General features: G+C 41.7%; 1 protein-coding gene across 1 annotated transcript in view; it reads right to left on the bottom strand.

Moving 5' to 3' along the window:
- slc4a11 (solute carrier family 4 member 11) overlaps nucleotides 1-16,862 on the bottom strand; it is a gene marked incomplete at its 5' end in the record, with an annotated part of 82,065 nt that overhangs the window by 11,532 nt on the left and 53,671 nt on the right. Inside the window, 8 exons of the mRNA XM_079222817.1 lie at nucleotides 1,750-1,856; nucleotides 2,298-2,526; nucleotides 5,111-5,184; nucleotides 6,048-6,180; nucleotides 7,468-7,581; nucleotides 8,610-8,735; nucleotides 9,750-9,834; nucleotides 13,224-13,433. Of these exons, the coding sequence (XP_079078943.1) occupies nucleotides 1,750-1,856; nucleotides 2,298-2,526; nucleotides 5,111-5,184; nucleotides 6,048-6,180; nucleotides 7,468-7,581; nucleotides 8,610-8,735; nucleotides 9,750-9,834; nucleotides 13,224-13,433 (1,078 nt within the window). The remainder of the gene's footprint in view (nucleotides 1-1,749; nucleotides 1,857-2,297; nucleotides 2,527-5,110; nucleotides 5,185-6,047; nucleotides 6,181-7,467; nucleotides 7,582-8,609; nucleotides 8,736-9,749; nucleotides 9,835-13,223; nucleotides 13,434-16,862) is intronic.

Genomic DNA, 16,862 nt, shown 5'->3' with positions numbered 1-16,862 from the left:
GGCAACAATGAATGGGGACTCGAAATGATGCGAAACAATGGAGGATAAAAATGATGAAAATATCCAATGTGTTCTGGCCTGTGCCTTGATTAAGGAACATAAAAAAAAGACAATAAAGGCACCAAATAGTGGAAGCCCCGCAGTTACAGTCAGTCTGGAAAGTAAACAAGCTATGAGTTTGAGCCGGTTTGGACCAGAGTCAAAATCCCTGAAGTGTAAATACACCCCAAACAGCAATACACTGTGACTATGACAGCTGACGAGCAACCATAAGCAGCTTTCTTACAATTATTTCCCCTCATTTTTCATATTTAATGAAATGTTCTGTGCTTTTTCCTTCTTTCCTTTCCTTTTTATTTTTTTTACAGCAAAGAGCCAAAGTAGGTTGCAATAATACCTAAAGACACAAAACCACAGGCTTATGTCTTGTGATAACCCACTTTATGTAAGTTCAAATAAATGCTAATACACATGCTGATGTGAGAAATCAACTATGCTTTTCTTCAGTCCTGTTTGTCCTAGTTAACAGCAAAGAAACACGACCGTTAATCACTTCATGATTCATTAAAAAGTTGCGAGAAAACATAAAAGCCTGTGCATGTGGCGGGGGAGGAGGTATTTTATATAATAAAGTTCTGTGTATTTCTTTTATACAAGTTGGCTGCGACAGACAATTGTAGCATTACCAATTTTTTAAGAGGACGGTAAATCTTCCATACGAGATGAGCGGCTGTTTTGGAAAATATATTGTTTGTGATTAAAAAAAAATCAAAGATACAAGCCTTTTTGATCAGAAACGACATTATGTTGTGTGAACCAATGAGCAGAAGCTAAAGAGGCAGCTCAAATTAATGCAGTTCTGGTGCTGAGTCACTTTTGGAAGAATTTGGAGTTTTTTTAGACAAAAACTTTGAATTTCTTGCAGCTCCAACTGGCTGCTTCGCCAACAACAGCAACTGAGCCTCATGGGTATTGTAGTGTTTAGAAGGATCTACTACACCAAAGAAGAGTTGACATAATTAAAGAGACAGTGTGTCGGATTTTGTAGCATCTAGCGATGAGATTTGCAGATTTAAACCAACTGCAAACCCCTCCGCTCCCCCCTCCCTTTCTAAGACGAGAAAAGCCATCATCTCTGTAGTAACACAACTTTAGGAGCAACGGGAGTCAGACAGCAGCTGGCGGTACCAATTTCGCAAGTGTGTTGAAGGAACTGCGGCGGCCTTCAGGTAACGCAAACATGTGAAAGGCTCCGTTCTGGGCTACTGTACAAACATGGCGGACTGATAAGATGGCTGACGTAAGCCAACAAAAATACATGATTCTTAGTTTCAGGTGAATATTCTGAAATAAACAAATTGTTATAAATATTATTTCAACAACATAAATCTATTGTACACCCCCCCACCCCCCCGCAACTCTTTTGAATTCAAGGTCAAGGAAAGGATCATGACAAAGCTCGTCACCAGTTATTCTTTATGACAGAGGGTTTTAGACGACTCAAGCTAAATATCTATGATGCTCACATTTTCATAACGCATTAAATCTAAAACATCTAAATCACAGAAATCTTGTCATCGTTTGAAATGATGATGATTTGATCCTCACAATGAGATGTTTTACACGAAGAGTAAATCATTTTGAACCTCTCAATCTAAAAGTGTAGGATGACATTGTAAAGTTTCATTTAGCATGAAAAACTCATATGCACTGTCTATTCTATTTGGAGAAGCAACAAATGATACTAACGCTCAATGTCACTGAAGATGTAGGAGCCGATGAAGGAGAACAAGAGCACCGAGATCGGCAGGGCGCAGTCCGACAGCACCTCCCTCACTTTGGCATGCAGGAACGGACTGAAAGAGGGAGAGAGAGAGAGAGAGAGAGAGAAAAAGAGGGAGGAAGAGAGGGGAGAGAGACAAATAATAGAGGAATACAATTACTGTGGACAAGACAAAGACAATGGCTGCAATCCTGACACTGCCTAAGTACCTCGTCCGCCTTTTGCTTACACAATTGAATCCAGCTTTGAAGTTGATTTGATTACTGGGGGCAATCAGAAGTAGAATATTAATGCTTATTAAATCACAGGCTGGGACAGAATCTTCGACAGAAACGGGAGCTTTGTAAGAACCCGTCTGGAAAAGTTCCTGCGAGCGTCGTCACGCCAGATAATCTTTAAGAGTCGAGGCCCCAACTCGGCGGTCTTCGTCCTCGCCGGGCGGAGCGCCCATCCAAACAAGATTTAAAACTCCCCCCAGGGATTTATCTCGAGAGTGCCGCAGCGCTGCACGTACCTCCTTTTGAACTGGTAGAGGGTGTAGCCCATCCATAACGTCCCGAGCATCAGTAGCAAGCAGAGGACGGGCCTCTCTCGGGAGCACTGGATGACCGATTCGGGGAGGGCGTTGAGGTCGAACCCGGCCGCCACCTCACTCCTGTTCCTCCCGAGCAGGTCGCCGCCCTGAGGGAAGGCGTCTATGCTGCTGTTGACCAGCGTCGGGGCGTGGTAGTACCTCTGAAAGACTGAAGCCACATCCATAGTGTTGAGTTCAGCTGAGAACAGATCAGAAGATTAATAAAAACAGCAAAGACTCGAAACCCTGCAACATAACAACATACGCAGAATTTGTTATCCATGCTAGCGGGTTGGCTGGTCCCCCAATTTGATCCAAACTGCTTATACATATTAGAATGATTGTCATGAAGTGGTGTACATACATTCATGGTGCCCACAGGATGGATCCTAAAGAGTTTGGCGATGCACTGACTTCTCCTGCAGTGCCATCAGACGGTTGACATTGTTGATATAGTTTTATGTGAAATGTCTGAACTCCTCAAACACTCACTACTAATACTACGAAATCTTCTATGTGACTGGACAACAAACACGGCCAAACAGAGCATTAGCTCCAAACATCACTGGTGGATGTGCCAATAAATTGCACTTTATTGGCACAAAGGTAATTACTAAGGGCAGACCTTTGTTTATGTTTTCATTGCCATCTTCTATTGGCACTTTGGCGGTATTTGGAAGTGTGCGACCACAATGCATTGCCATGGAAAAACTGTAAATTTCAGAAAAATGTTGGATGGAGGGAAACGGAGGACAGGGACTGTAAACTCTGCCGGGTGAGAGAGACCCTCATAAAAGTGAGATGAACCTCAGCGGAGCTGTAGCTCTGCACTGAAAACTTAAAAACAAACCTACAAATTAAATGAACCAAACATTTTTTATTCTGTGTCAGGACAACGACAACAGTCCGTGTTCAGATAGTCCTTAATCCTGTTTCTGACATGTTTGAACGCTTATAAATAATATAGATTAAAATGACTGTAGTTCACACTTATGAAAAAAAGCTATGAAACCCAGCAATTTCCCAAAAAACTGTGCGGGTTGTATGGATGACAGACATGATTTATTGTAAATGTATTATGATTATTATAAAGAAATATGTAGCAATGCTCCAGAAAAAAACAAACCTGCTCATACAAACTGCAATAATGTGTTTAGAAACCCGACTCAGAAGCATAATATAGTAACATATATACATTTTCAAAGCAGATGAACTTGCATATATATATATATATATATATATATATATATATATATATATATATATATATATATATATATATATATATATATATATATATATATATATACACATATATATAATAATTAGAGTTGTTTGTAAGACACTTGATTTGATGCTTCAAAAGACTGATTGTCTTCTAGGAGTTGAGACTTTCACCAGTTGACTTTTTTACAGTAACAATGTGACAGATCATCAGATCTGCAGTACAAACAAGCCAGCAGTCATAATGTGAGTCTGCTCCTTTAGCGAGCTTAATGTTGAAGGTTGACACATTAAACCCTGTAGAGCTTTGCTTGAACAACTATTTAAATAAGAATAAGCTTGTCTATAAGAGTGCCAAACAAGCAGAAATAGTTTCCCATCATCCCTTTCACAGGAAAGCACGCCGCTCCCTCCGCAGGCCTTTTCATCAAACCGGGAGAAAGTTATGTGCAAGCAGAATTGTAGAGGAAACTGGATACACTCACGGGGTGTATTCATTCATGCTGCCGCAAAAATATTTTGGATGAAAAGTGTCAACAAAATGGCATAGGTTAATGTTATGGTAATGGGATATGAGCTCGGAGCGTATTTTACAAATGGTTTGTGAAAATTGAACTACTGCACCGGCAATCTGCGGAAACAGGACGACATCGCATTCAAAATAAATTACATTCTGCCGTCGTCATCTCTTTTTTTTTTTTTTGGAAATTAAATTGCGTAAAATATTTATGATATACTAAGATGAGGTTCGGTAAAGGGAGGGGGTGTAAAATGGCTGCAGGCTGGGATCGAAATGTGGATTGATTCATTTCGTACATTGTATCTCTTTCAACCGCTCAGTGACCCACTGGAGTAACAGAGGGATTGATGATGTCTGAATAAGTAGCACTGCTCATATGAGATTAGTTAATTCATCAAATATTTGGGCCTTTGCTGTCTGAGAATTTCTTTGTTGTCTTTTATGGTCGTTTTTCAGGAAAACTATCTGGCAATATAATAATATTCAAGAATATGGCTTGTTCTTCAATAAGAACAGATTGTTAAAAGATTCCTCTGAATGGCAGTATTTTTCTGCAGAATAGTGGTAAAAGTGTTTAATTAAATAGACTGAAGACAGCTGAAAGATCTTATGACCACCAGTCAACAAAGGATTCTTCAGTGGGGGTCAGCCATGCTAATTAGTGAGCTGGACCTTTAAATCACAATGTGTGTGTGTGTGTGTGTGTGTGTGTGTGTATGTGTGTGTGTGTGTGTGTGTGTGTGTGTGTGTGTGTGTGTGTGTGTGTGTGTGTGTGTGTGCGTGTGTGCGTGTGTTGATTATTTTGATTATTTTAAGTTTTCCTGTCTCAGTGTAATCGGCTGTTTAAAATATGAGGCTGACACACTGCTAGGAGATCTGACAGCAGGTATGATGTTAGTGTTTCAAATTGGTTCTGATGAGTCAAAGCAAAGTTATTGATTCAATAGATTTTATGCCAGTCAACGTGGCAGAAGAAAAACAAAGTGAGACTGTGAAAACAGCGACTTACTTTTGACCGTTCCTTTCACTGCGTCCACCACAAACGCGATGGAAATGAACAGCGCGATGACCTCCTCCGTCGACCTGGAAGAACACAGGAATAAAAAATAAAAGATAAAGTGTTACAAAAATGTTGATATGAACTGAAGTAAAAATAAAAAATAGTCCTCATGGAAAAAAATACAGACAAGAAGTAGACATGTAGGCAGATGTACTCGAGTTGAAACCCGGTACTGGAACTAAATACAAAACAGAAGTGAATATTATTAAACTACAACTTAAATCTAAAAAGCAATGTGTCAAATTATAGTTTGCATGTGTGTGTGTTTTCATGAAATGTTTTTAAATCGACAGCAATACTCAACATTAATAGAACGGAATTAAACCAAATGCACTCAATCACTTTCTTAGTTCCCAAAAGTGATTGTGAAAAAAATGTCAATTTAAAACATTGGTTGAATGCCTTCATCAAACAGTCAAGTTGCAATTTATATATATATAAAATGTCATCACTTCATTATTTTTGTCCTATTGGACGTTTGTGTGAAATTGTAATAAATAGCATATGAATTATTGAGCTCTTGAGAGGTCACAGTGATTTTGACCTTGGACTTGGACAAATTTGAAGAAAGTCCAGGCGTTCCTGAGATCTCGCGTTCATGAGAATGGGACGGACGGACAACCCCAAAACAAAGGCCTCTGGCCACAGCTGTCATTGAAGTGAATAAAAAAAGCAATATGTTCAGATATTTGCTCTGTTTCCTCACAGAGTTCAATTCAGGGCTACAGAGTGTAAAAGAGAACTTAATATCTGTTGGTTTTGGCTGAAACAACTCTGAAAAGGGAAGCGGAAGGAAAGATCTGCAGCCCTTGATGTTTCCGTTGAGCGCCAGTGACTGTCGTCACCGTAATCGTAAAAAGAAAAGGTAGAAGTGTAGGAGAAATACCTTTTGAAGAGTTTCATGAGCAGGCTGACGTTGAAGACCCCCCCCAGGATGAGGAAGAGGCAGTTCCACAGGCCGATGCAGGCGTAGAAGGCCGGGAAGTCCAGGTTGTAGTCGTCGCAGATTCCTCGTATCACTGCACACAGACACAGATCATAACCCGCGTCAGACATGACCGGAGCTCCAAAGGCCTCCGTTTGTTGATTCACAGATTCGTTGCTTCTTTTGCTAAAACAGATGAGCCAACAACAGTCAACACGTCGTCGCTTCACATCGACACCTACTCGTATAATCTGTGGAAAATAAGCATAAAGAATTTTTTTTTTCAAGTAACATCAAAATTCAATCAGTGCCTGAGAAATTGTGTGTGACGAACAAACAAACAATGAGCAACAGACTGATCGATACAGCTTTGATCAATAATATAAAAAACAAACTAGGTTAATAAGAAACAGCATTGATCACCTTTATTCTGTAAATAAAGATGCTTAAAAAAAACGTTAAAAAATGTAAGGTATATTTTTGATGCTGTTATTACTGAAAAGCGGAGGAAAAGATCGACTTTACTCACGCTCAAAGAAAAAGGAGAATTTCATTCAGACATGAAAAGGACAAAAGGAATTGCAATGGATTTGTTAAAACCATAACAATTTAGTTGTAATCTCGAGCAGATTTGTGCGCAGATGAGTTACAACTTTACAAACAAGCCATTGTTCTGCTCAGACAGGCTGCTGGAAATGTACTATAATTATCCCCGTGAGAATGTGCTTAGCACAATTCTAACCCATTCACTTCAAAGAGCATCACACCACAAAACCCAGCAAACCGCTTTGGTTTTTAAACTACATCTTGGCATCGGGGTCGCTGCTTCTCCTCCTCACCACTGCCCGATTCCGCAGCTTTCAGCCGCCAAGAACGTTTAAAATCCAAGCAACAAAACAGTGCTGTTGGGGCAAAAAACAGTTTATGCGCCGTAGACTCTCACAACGAAATACAAAGTTTGCGTGGTTGTGTGGGCGAAGAGCCAGTTTTCCAAACCTATAGGCCTTTGAAAGCAACCATTATGTAAAATCAATGAGGAGGAAAAAAAAGTGTTTTCTTCATCCCTGAAAAAACACAAGGTTTGTGGAGACATGTGCTTTTTGCTTGACTGCACTGGGAACAGTCATTAGGGGCATACTGTTTGTGCGAGAAAACTTAAACTACATTACTCCAACGGGGCTGTTTTCTGGTAAAAGATTGAGCAGAAGCGGACGTAAGGGTTTCTAGCTGCTGCTCTGCACGGTTGGGTGCCTCCTCCTCTTGATTTTTTGATGTAATCTGCTTAGTTCTCCACCCACCCTCCAGCCTCCTTTTCAAACCGGCCGTCGGCATAAACGACGAAAACATAAGTGTGTTTCGGCTGAGATGAGCGGAGGCCTACCGCTGATGAAGATGGCGAGGGGAGCTGTGGTCAGAGGGATGACGAGAGGAGAGCCGGCGAACAACGAGTAGATGACTCCGCCGATGCTTTGGCCGATGATGGTCTTCCGAACATCTGGACAGAGAGGACACACACGGAGGAAACTCAGGAGGAAGTACAGATGTGGACTAATTAATGTGCTTGAAGGATTTTCAGCGAAGTTCAAAGAAGCTGAAGTAAATTTTTCTCACATTGAATGTTGCGGAAGCCCTGAGAGGAAAGTGAGGGAAAAAGTCCCTGTGATTCATTTTATAAGGCTGATCTTAATTGTTTTACATTTTTTTCCAAAATAGAAAAAAAGTTACTAGTTTGTATGTGTAAAAACAGGTGAAAAAAAACAGTATTGGCAGGTGAATCTTTCTGTTGTTGACAGGATAACTTTTTCAGGTGTTTGTTCATGTAATACTCATTTAGGCCACAAGAGGCTCAAGGACACACATTTTCTAAATAGGACTAAAAGCGTTTATGTTTTTTCTCCAGATGAGTTTCCATTTATACAACTTTCTAACACACAATATACATACTTTGTGTTTAGAGTGAATGGAGAAATTCAAACTTAACAGCAATGCTTTTAGTCATACTTAGAACACGGGATCGGGATGTACTTAAGCCTCATGTGGCCGGAATAAGTATTAACGTTATCTGTTTGTCTGAGCACTTTATCTTATACTTAATTGAATACCCATTGCATTCTGATTCTGATTCTGACAACAGCAAACACTAAGAAAAAGGATACTGACAAAAAATACATGGTTCACCTTGAAAATAATTTTTTTTTCATCTGTTCTCAAGTCAGAGAGAAACGATTTAGATCAGACTTGAACAGAAAATGTAACACTTGATTTTTATTCCCACTTGCCTCTCCGAGCTTCTGTGGAATGTTAATATAACACTAGTTTTAAACCCGTTTTAAAGCTCCACTTATCTAAACACCCAAATCTGAACCTCTATGGAGCTTTTGATTTGATGACACACTGTATAATGTATAATACTGTATAATACAGTTAAAACTCTTAATGTGACGATGTGTTTGTGGAGAAAATTAACAGGAACGTCTCCTTCTAGAATAGGGCCCATGTGTCTGCATCCATATGTGCTCATACCTATCTCGCCACGTGTGCTCTCGTCATTGAGGGAGCCGAAAGCGATGGCAGGGAGGAGGATGGCGATGTAGAGGAATATGGCCGTGGTCATGTACTTCAGCAGGGTTTTATTACTGCCAACGATCCCTGAGGGGAGACAAGCACAAACACATGAGTCATACTCACCTCATAATGGAGCGGAGGAGGCTCAACACTTTAATTTTCAAAATGACAAAAAACATTAACAGAGTTCTTCATTCAGTGCCTCCACAATACGGAACAGAAACTATTCAACAAAGGCTGACGCTACATACTGCCCTTTTATTAAAAAAAGGAAATACGGGTCACTTGTTTCGGTTTCGTGCCAACCATCATTTTGTAAGAGCAGTTAACGCTTTTATCCAAATGAAGAACAACTCATTTGGGGAATAAAACACTTTAATTGGGCTCTAATTGGATCACAATGATTTTGGTCCTGTGACCTTCATCAGATGATTATTATCCGATGACACTCACAAGACAGAAGTATCTTGATTTTGTTACAGCCCGATGACTGCGGTTGGATATTATGAAATGAGAAAGGGCTGAAAGAGAGCAGCCGAGCAAGAAAACTCTGCTCTCCCTTTTTTTTTTAATAAACAATCAAGGTCAACTGAGTAAATTGATGTGGTTTAATTAACCAGATCCAATCACTTTAAAACCCCCGAAAAACAAGCATCTCTGGCAGTGCTAAAAAAACAACAGCATTCATACTTATTTATTTATCTCTTTTGATAAATATCAAATTCTAAAGGTCAAGCAGCATGTGAGCATCTGTCTGACTGATGGCAGAAAAATGTTCACACGTTCGCTGATCAAGAGAACGATTTGACGAGTCAATAAAACCAGCGGCCTGCCGAGATGGCGGTGGGGAATGTACGGGGCAATGTCCTCGTCTGATGACTTGGGAAGCAACAATAACGTTTGGACGTGCGGGAGCAGTAAGATGTTTGAGGCAGTCGTCGTCGCGGGAGAGAAACCCCTTCGACGCGATACAGATGGAGCGCAGATGTGTCCGAGGCAAAAGGTGACAGACAAACGAGGAGCCGCCAGAGGCCCCACGCTGTTGCGCAATAAGGGAGATGATTCACTTTCACTACTTGTCCGGTGGGTTCAGCCTACCATCTGTGAAGTCAGAGGGGTAGAACGGCAGTCGACGGCAGAAGTCCTCGTAAATCCCTCGGCCGGGCCTGAGGAAGTCTTTACACTGTGGACCCAAAGGGAGAAGGTTAGACTGAGGTTTTGCCAACATGCCAGTGACAGCGCCATCTACAGGCAAGGGCAGTTACAGCTGCTGCAAATTGACACAAACACCACCTGCAGCCCTTGGGTGCCACAACAAGTAGTTTTCTTTCTTTTCTTTTTATAGATGCTGGCTGTATGTGTGTTTGACACTTCGGATTTCATTTTTTTGCTTGATAGAAAAAGGGATGCAGAGGTCAAAAGGAAAATATGAAGTAAAATCAGCAAATCCTGTTTAACGTTAAACTTGAACTTTATTGAAATCTTTTAGGCATTTGTATAGAAAGAGAAATAAATTATACATTCATTTACAAAATCTTAAAAATCTGTGTGTTACAGGTACAAGCTGAATTATACTGTTCACACTATATCTATAGTCATAGTATAATAGTAATAATAATAATATAACCATTATAACGACCAATGGCGTAAGTTTGGTTTCAGAAATAAAAGATACAAAAATAATCTTATTTCTCGACTGATGTGTACTTCTAGCATATTTGTAACCCAATAACTGTGAATGAAAGTATAGATAATATAATTGTTTTAACCTGAAAATAATTTGAGAACAAGTGAGAAACAAACACACGCAGTAAGAGAGAAAAAACAAACTGCAGTTGTATCACGCGTTGACTGCTGGTGAGGCAAGTATTACAATTGTGGAAGCTTTACTTTCTTCTCCTGTAGGTGGCAACATGGACACATCTACATGTTCAGATCAAAGCGGCTGCTGCTGGTGTTTTCCATGCATATCTGCGCAGCCGGGTCTTTCCCCCTTTGTGGAGGAGCTGCAACCGGTTTGTGAGTGATTTGGAAGCCAGCCTCATTTTGCTTGTTGAAGCATCCTGTTTGTTGTTGTTGTTGTTGTTGAGTTTAAATTTTTTGCTCTGAGGCATTTCGCTTATTTATTATGGTGACCTCTAAAACCTGCAACAGCCCAGAAAGCCGGAGGCTGCGTCAAACTCATAAGCCCTGTTGTGGACAATGACACAGTTGGATTAGAAATGACCCATTTGATGATTCAGCTAAAACACTGGTGAATTCACAGGGGGGCTTTCTGAAAGCTGATTTGAATCAAATTTAACGAGATAGTCCTGGAAAAGCTTCAATCCTGGGAATACATTTTCATGTACATTTAATAAAGATCCCCGTGTCCCCAGAACGATCACGTAATGACAACAGAGAGAGAGAGATGACGGCAACTGCGAGGGAGAGAAGCTTTAGCGCATTTTTAGAGATGTCAAGAGGAGGACAGCCGGGGAAAGAGACACGTGATTCACAAAGTGCGTCTTAAAAAAGATGAGCTTTCAGGTTACAGATGTTAGGGCGTAAATGTGCAGTCCTGCCTGAGCTTATTAAGCAAATTATCTAATTACTCAATGTTTCCTTTTCTTGTAGAACATAGCATTACGCAAGTAAATGGAACGGGTGAGGAGGGTTTGTGTGTGCGTGTGTGTCGGGAAAGCTCCTGGGAAAATCAGTCCTGTCTCATTTGTCATTAAAAAAAAAGTTTTACCCTTTATTAACAAAACAAATTACCTCAACGCAAACAACCTGAACAAACAACAGCATTGACAACTCTTCTTCTCTTCCTGAGCAGTCTGGCTGGTCTGGCCAGACACGCTTGTTCAACAAGGACTGTTCATCCATTAAATCCCTATACATCCTGGAATGATTTACCATTACAAGGGTGTGTGTGCGTGTGTGCCTCTGTGTGTGTGTGGGGCCTGATCACAAGCTTTTGGCTCAGGTTCGATAAACAAAAGTCTTGGAGAGGAATTACTGTCAACCTGTTTGCCATTCGTTTTGAAAGGTCGATGGAGAGAGGCGACGGGAGGGAGGAACATAAAACATAAAAAACGGCATGGCCTCGTTTTTTTTAAAGTAGAGGAAAGTGGTGCGTTCTTGCGGGTGGTCTGGATTTGTAGAAGCTGGTCTCTCTTTTTCATTCCTTTTTCTGTTTCCTCTTGATTTCACTTGCTCCCTCTCCACATCCACCATCCCGTATCCCCCACACCCCCTCTCCATCCATCTGTCTCCCTCCATATATCCCTCTTTCACTGAGTGGCACTGAGCCTTTCAAGCCCTGGGATGAACACCTCACAAAATCCTCCACTATAAAGAAAAAAAAATACAAGGGGGGAGATGTCTAGGAGCCCTGGCCTGTCAACGGCAACATTAGGAGGAGATGTTGGTCTGTGGCATTGAGCATAGCCCCTTTGGAGGTGTGTGTGTGTTTGTGTACGTGTGTGTGTCTGTGTGTGTGTGTGTGTTAATGTGTGTGTTTGTGTGTGTGTTAATGTGTGTGTGCGTGTACACGTGTAGCTAAGGGGTGGGGGAGCTCTGACAGGACTGTGAGAGATGTAAGGTCATTTGCCCACTGAGGAGGCCTGGCAGGAGTTGATGCTGATTGATTGGAGGGGCAGAAAAGATGGAGGAGTTGAGGCAGCCGGGCGAGGAGGAGAAGAGGTGGAGGGGGGGGAGAGATCCGTAGCACTAAAGCACAGTCTGTCGGTCCACGACAATGTCCTCACCCCTTTGGCGACCACAGTTTTCGCCTTAGGAGGCTGACATTTGGCATGGTCGCAACTTTAAGACACTTCAGCATAGGCTTCACTCTTCAGAACCGGAGGTTGTCGCCTGGTGTGAAGGTGTGTGTTTGCGTTCATGACAGATGGCAAAACGGGCGCGTGGCAGTGAGAGTGGTTTATAGAATCATACTCTATAAGTCACTTTTCTTTTCTCTTTTTTTGTTGTTGTTTGCTAGCAGATGGAACTGACAAGGAGGCCCCGTCACTTAATACAAAGTCAATGGAGAACTATTAGTTTTCCCTTCCTGTGTGGGTGGGACTTAATTGCGCTCTGTCCCTATAACAAAAAAGAACTTCTAAACTAATTCACAAACTATGGCCAAACTCATGAAGCGTTTCCCCTAGACTCCCGTAGGAGGCATCATTGGTCTCAGCTGAGAGCTCCTTTTTAATTTTGCCATGGAGGTTAAGTGTTTTTGTGTGTGTGTGTGTGTGTGTGTGTGTGTGTGTGTGTGTGTGTGTGTGTGTGTGTGTGTGTGAATGCACGTGTTAAGAGGAACAGTGTAAATAAATGAAGATGACAAAAACAAGTGAAAGGTATGGGAGGAAGAAGTCTTTCTAAAATAAACTCTGACATGTAGAGGAGCATTAGTGAGTTCTAACCAATCACAGGCCTCATCTCAGGGCAATGAGAAAGACTCATAATGCCATCATATGAATACATGCTGCTTCAGAATGGGTGGAAATGTGCCTAATCGCCTAACACTGAAAGGTTGTACACACTGGATATGCTGCTCACACACACATAAACGCTGCTGCCCACCTTGAGGGGCTTGTGACTGCGGGGGTCGGTCTCCTCCTTCCCCAGAGCGATGGGCGGCTGGTTGGTTGCCGTCAGCTGGTGCCTCTGGAACACCAGCGCCTCCTTAAACTCCTCCTGCGTCTTCGTCTCCAGCAGCGTCTGCCTGAAGGAGATGTCAGAGAAGAGGGTGGCGAACGTCCTGCCCAGCTCCATCGCTGTCTTGGTGCTTTTCTGTGGGAGAGCATGTGGAAAGGGTGGTGCATTAAAAGAATGGAGGATCCAGAGGGTCGTTTTAAAGAACCTGTGGTAAACCAGTTGGGAAAAAAGCTATCATAACAACACTGACATGTTTTCACCTCATAGCAAACTTTAGCAAAGGGTTCCTTTTTAAGGACACAGTCGCAATCATTTGGAGTTGGGTTTGTGTCGAGCTGATGAATGCGAGTCATATTTTCTAATTGCTTTTAGCTCTGTTTTTGGTCTCCACCAACTCCTACCCATTCCTCCACCAAAGGAAAATATCTTGCAGTTTAGCTGCTAAAGGGAAAAATAATTGTCACAAGCTATTTATCTGTGTTTGATAGAGGGCAAGTGTGTTTTTAGAGCCTTTCAGAGAAAATAGCTGACTACTGTGGTGTGAAATGGCACTAATGAGAGCGGTGAGAGTGAATCAAACCAGTAAAACCAGAACAAGATGCTAAAAGATGCTGCAATGCTCTGTCAAGTCAAAAAATAATTATCTGTGGGTTTAATAATTATTTCACATTACACAATCATTTCATCAATTGTTAATATACAAACACTGGATGCTGCAGCTTTCATTTTTACGTCTTTAATTATTAAGTAACGCTTTAAATTTTAGTAGAAGAATCCTCCTCAAATGTTTTCAGATTCATGTTGTTTTATGATTTGATGATATCACAATATAATGTACACCATGAATAAATAGCCTCTTAATTCAATGCCCAGAAAATGTATTACATCACAACTTTGCGATACAAAAGCAACTAAGGACATCATCATATAAATCGGGAGGACAGCAGTAAAAACATACCTCTCAAATGCAGTACTGAAGATATAGATCTAGTCTGGATAGTAAGGAGCATGTAAACATTATTACTTTAAAGGTGGCAGGTTTCGAGCTGGGTGTTTTGGGGGCTTTTGTCCATTATCCCACATCTGTCACAAGTCAGAGAGCGAGGGTAATAATGTCCTGGGAGACTCAAAGACAGTGTGCCAGGGAAGCCGTGTAAGCCAGGTGGTGTTGATACCAACATAGCCAGGCTCATTGCGTACAGCAGCAGCTGCAGCAAACAGAACAATTTAAGCCTTTAAGCTTTTTCACAGTGGTAACTGAATTTCAACCAGCGCTGAGAGAATGGATCTTGAATAATCTGAAGGCTCTCTTTCTGCGTGATGGTCCTTTAGTCAGACAATCGGTTTATGAGGCAGCCTTGAAGGCAGCTCTGTAAGACTGTGTGCTTTGAGATTAGCGCTAACTTCAGCATGCTAACATGCTAGTCAGCGACGCATCAGAGTGATATAAAATATCAGGGGAAATCATTGGACATAGCCAGGATGTTTTCTCTCCCAGTGCCAGGGGTAGCTTGGCCAATATGTGGAGGTGCTAAGAATATAGTCCATTTATTATGACTTTACTTGAGAAGGAAGTTCTCGTTTTTTCTACGAAAGCAGATTTGGCACATAGCACATTAGATGTAATGGGTGTTTTAAATTAAATTTGGCCAAAGAATATTCAACAAAAAGAAGCTACACACTTGTTACGCTGACCACAAGGCAATGCCAGAAAAAACGATGTTCATGTGCAAAGGTGAAAGATTTCAGCACCCATGCATTGGTAATAATGTTTTGAGTGAAATGGCAATTCCAAAGCCCTTAACCTACACTGGACATTAATATTTTACATATTTCTTTATTGAAAAAAAGAAATTCAATCAATTGAGGCTTAAGTGGGTTTTAGCAGATTTGTGATGTAGCTATAGCACCCCATACCTCCGGTGTAGCGCCATGCACGAGGAAAAATATATGTCTGAACAAAATGTCATGACAATCCATCAAATAGTTGTCATTTTACTCTAAACAAAACATGTCCATCACAAAGGGGCTTTAGAGGAATAGTCCGGAGATCACCAAAGTTATTGGTATACATCTCATGGGAACCATGAATGCGTGTACAAAATCAATTTTTATGATCATCCATTATCTTTTTCTGCTTATCCGGGGCCGGGTCGTGGGGGTAAACGGCTTAGCAGCATATTCCAGAAGTCCCTTTTCCCAGCAACGTTTTCCAGCTCTGCCCGGGGGGTCTCCGATGTGTTGAGATATATAATCCCTCCAGCGTGTTCTGGGTCTACCCCAGGGCCTCTTACAAATTGAATGTACCAGGAGGCGTCAATGAGGCTTCCTGATCAGATGCAACAGAATCACATCATCTGCAAAGAGAAGAGGCGCAATTCTGAGATCCCCAAATCTCCTTCCCCCGGCTGTGCAAGAATCTGTGCGAGGGACAACCCTGGCGGAGGCAAACACCCACTGGAAATGAGGTTGTGTAAAATGTAATTGTCGATTTTTAGATGTGAGAAATTTGACCTGCTTTTGGCCCTAAAGAAAAGGTCAGGGGAATAACAAATTCAGTAGGATTCATCTTATTGGCTTCAAGGTCACCAGTTTGGTTTAGCCAGCCCGGGGACATGTGGATGTAGAAAGTGAATGCTCTTGAGTACACAGTGAGTAACGCTGTGCCATCAACATCAAAGACTGGGGGCAGCTGCTCCAACTAGCAGAAGTGCTTTAGAAGTTTATTTCAGGGCAACAGTACAGGAGCGTGTAGATGGCCGCTTTCAGGTATGTGTTTAACCGAGTAAATGAGAAACAGAGCATTTCTGAAGAAAGGTCAGCACATTCATGCTGGGTAAAGAAAAGGAGGAGAAAAAAAAGCCACAAATGCTGCGACGCTCTTTAATGGGGGCCGATGGAAATGGTCCGCCCGTACGCACGAGAAACCAACCAAACAAACACGATGCAGTGAGCTGAGGCATCACTCATTGCCAGTGTCACCCCCCCCCCCCCCCCCCCCGCTGGTTCCACAGTGTGATGGTGGGTTGGTGAAAATGGTGTGCTTTGGGGGGGGGGGGGATAATCCCACGCTAAGAGTAGACCCAGCATGAAGAAATTCCCTTTTTTTCCATCAGGAGTCTAACAATCAGTGCCATCTGAAGACAGGTGAGTGAAGTGTGTGTGTGTGTGTGTGTGTGTGTGTGTGTGTGTGTGTGTGTGTGTGTGTGTGTGTGTGTGTGTGTATTGAAAGCTAAAGCTAAGGATGAAGCAGTGGAGGACAGGAGGGTTGAGTGGTTTGATGGGAAGTAGAAAGAGTCCATGTTTTGATGGGAGAGAAGGGTACGAAACTGGTTTGGTTTTAAGTTCAAAGAGTGATTTCATTTAATTGTTAAATAGATAATTTAACTTCTTAGTTAAATTATCGCCGCACATAATCAGAAGCTAGTTTGGGTTTTCTTCCCAGGTGCCCCCAAATTTTAGAAAACATTGCGTTGATTAGTGTCCTCTTGCAGCAAGAGATACATCAGGTCTTTGGAAGTATGGAGACATAAAATCTGTTTAAACCAAACCGGGCATTTTGGG

Source organism: Taurulus bubalis (genome assembly GCF_910589615.1).
Source record: "Taurulus bubalis genome assembly, chromosome: 1".
NCBI lineage: Eukaryota > Metazoa > Chordata > Actinopteri > Perciformes > Cottidae > Taurulus > Taurulus bubalis.
The sequence above is the reverse complement of the archived record's forward strand: the minus strand, read 5'-3'. Positions and strand labels throughout refer to the sequence as shown.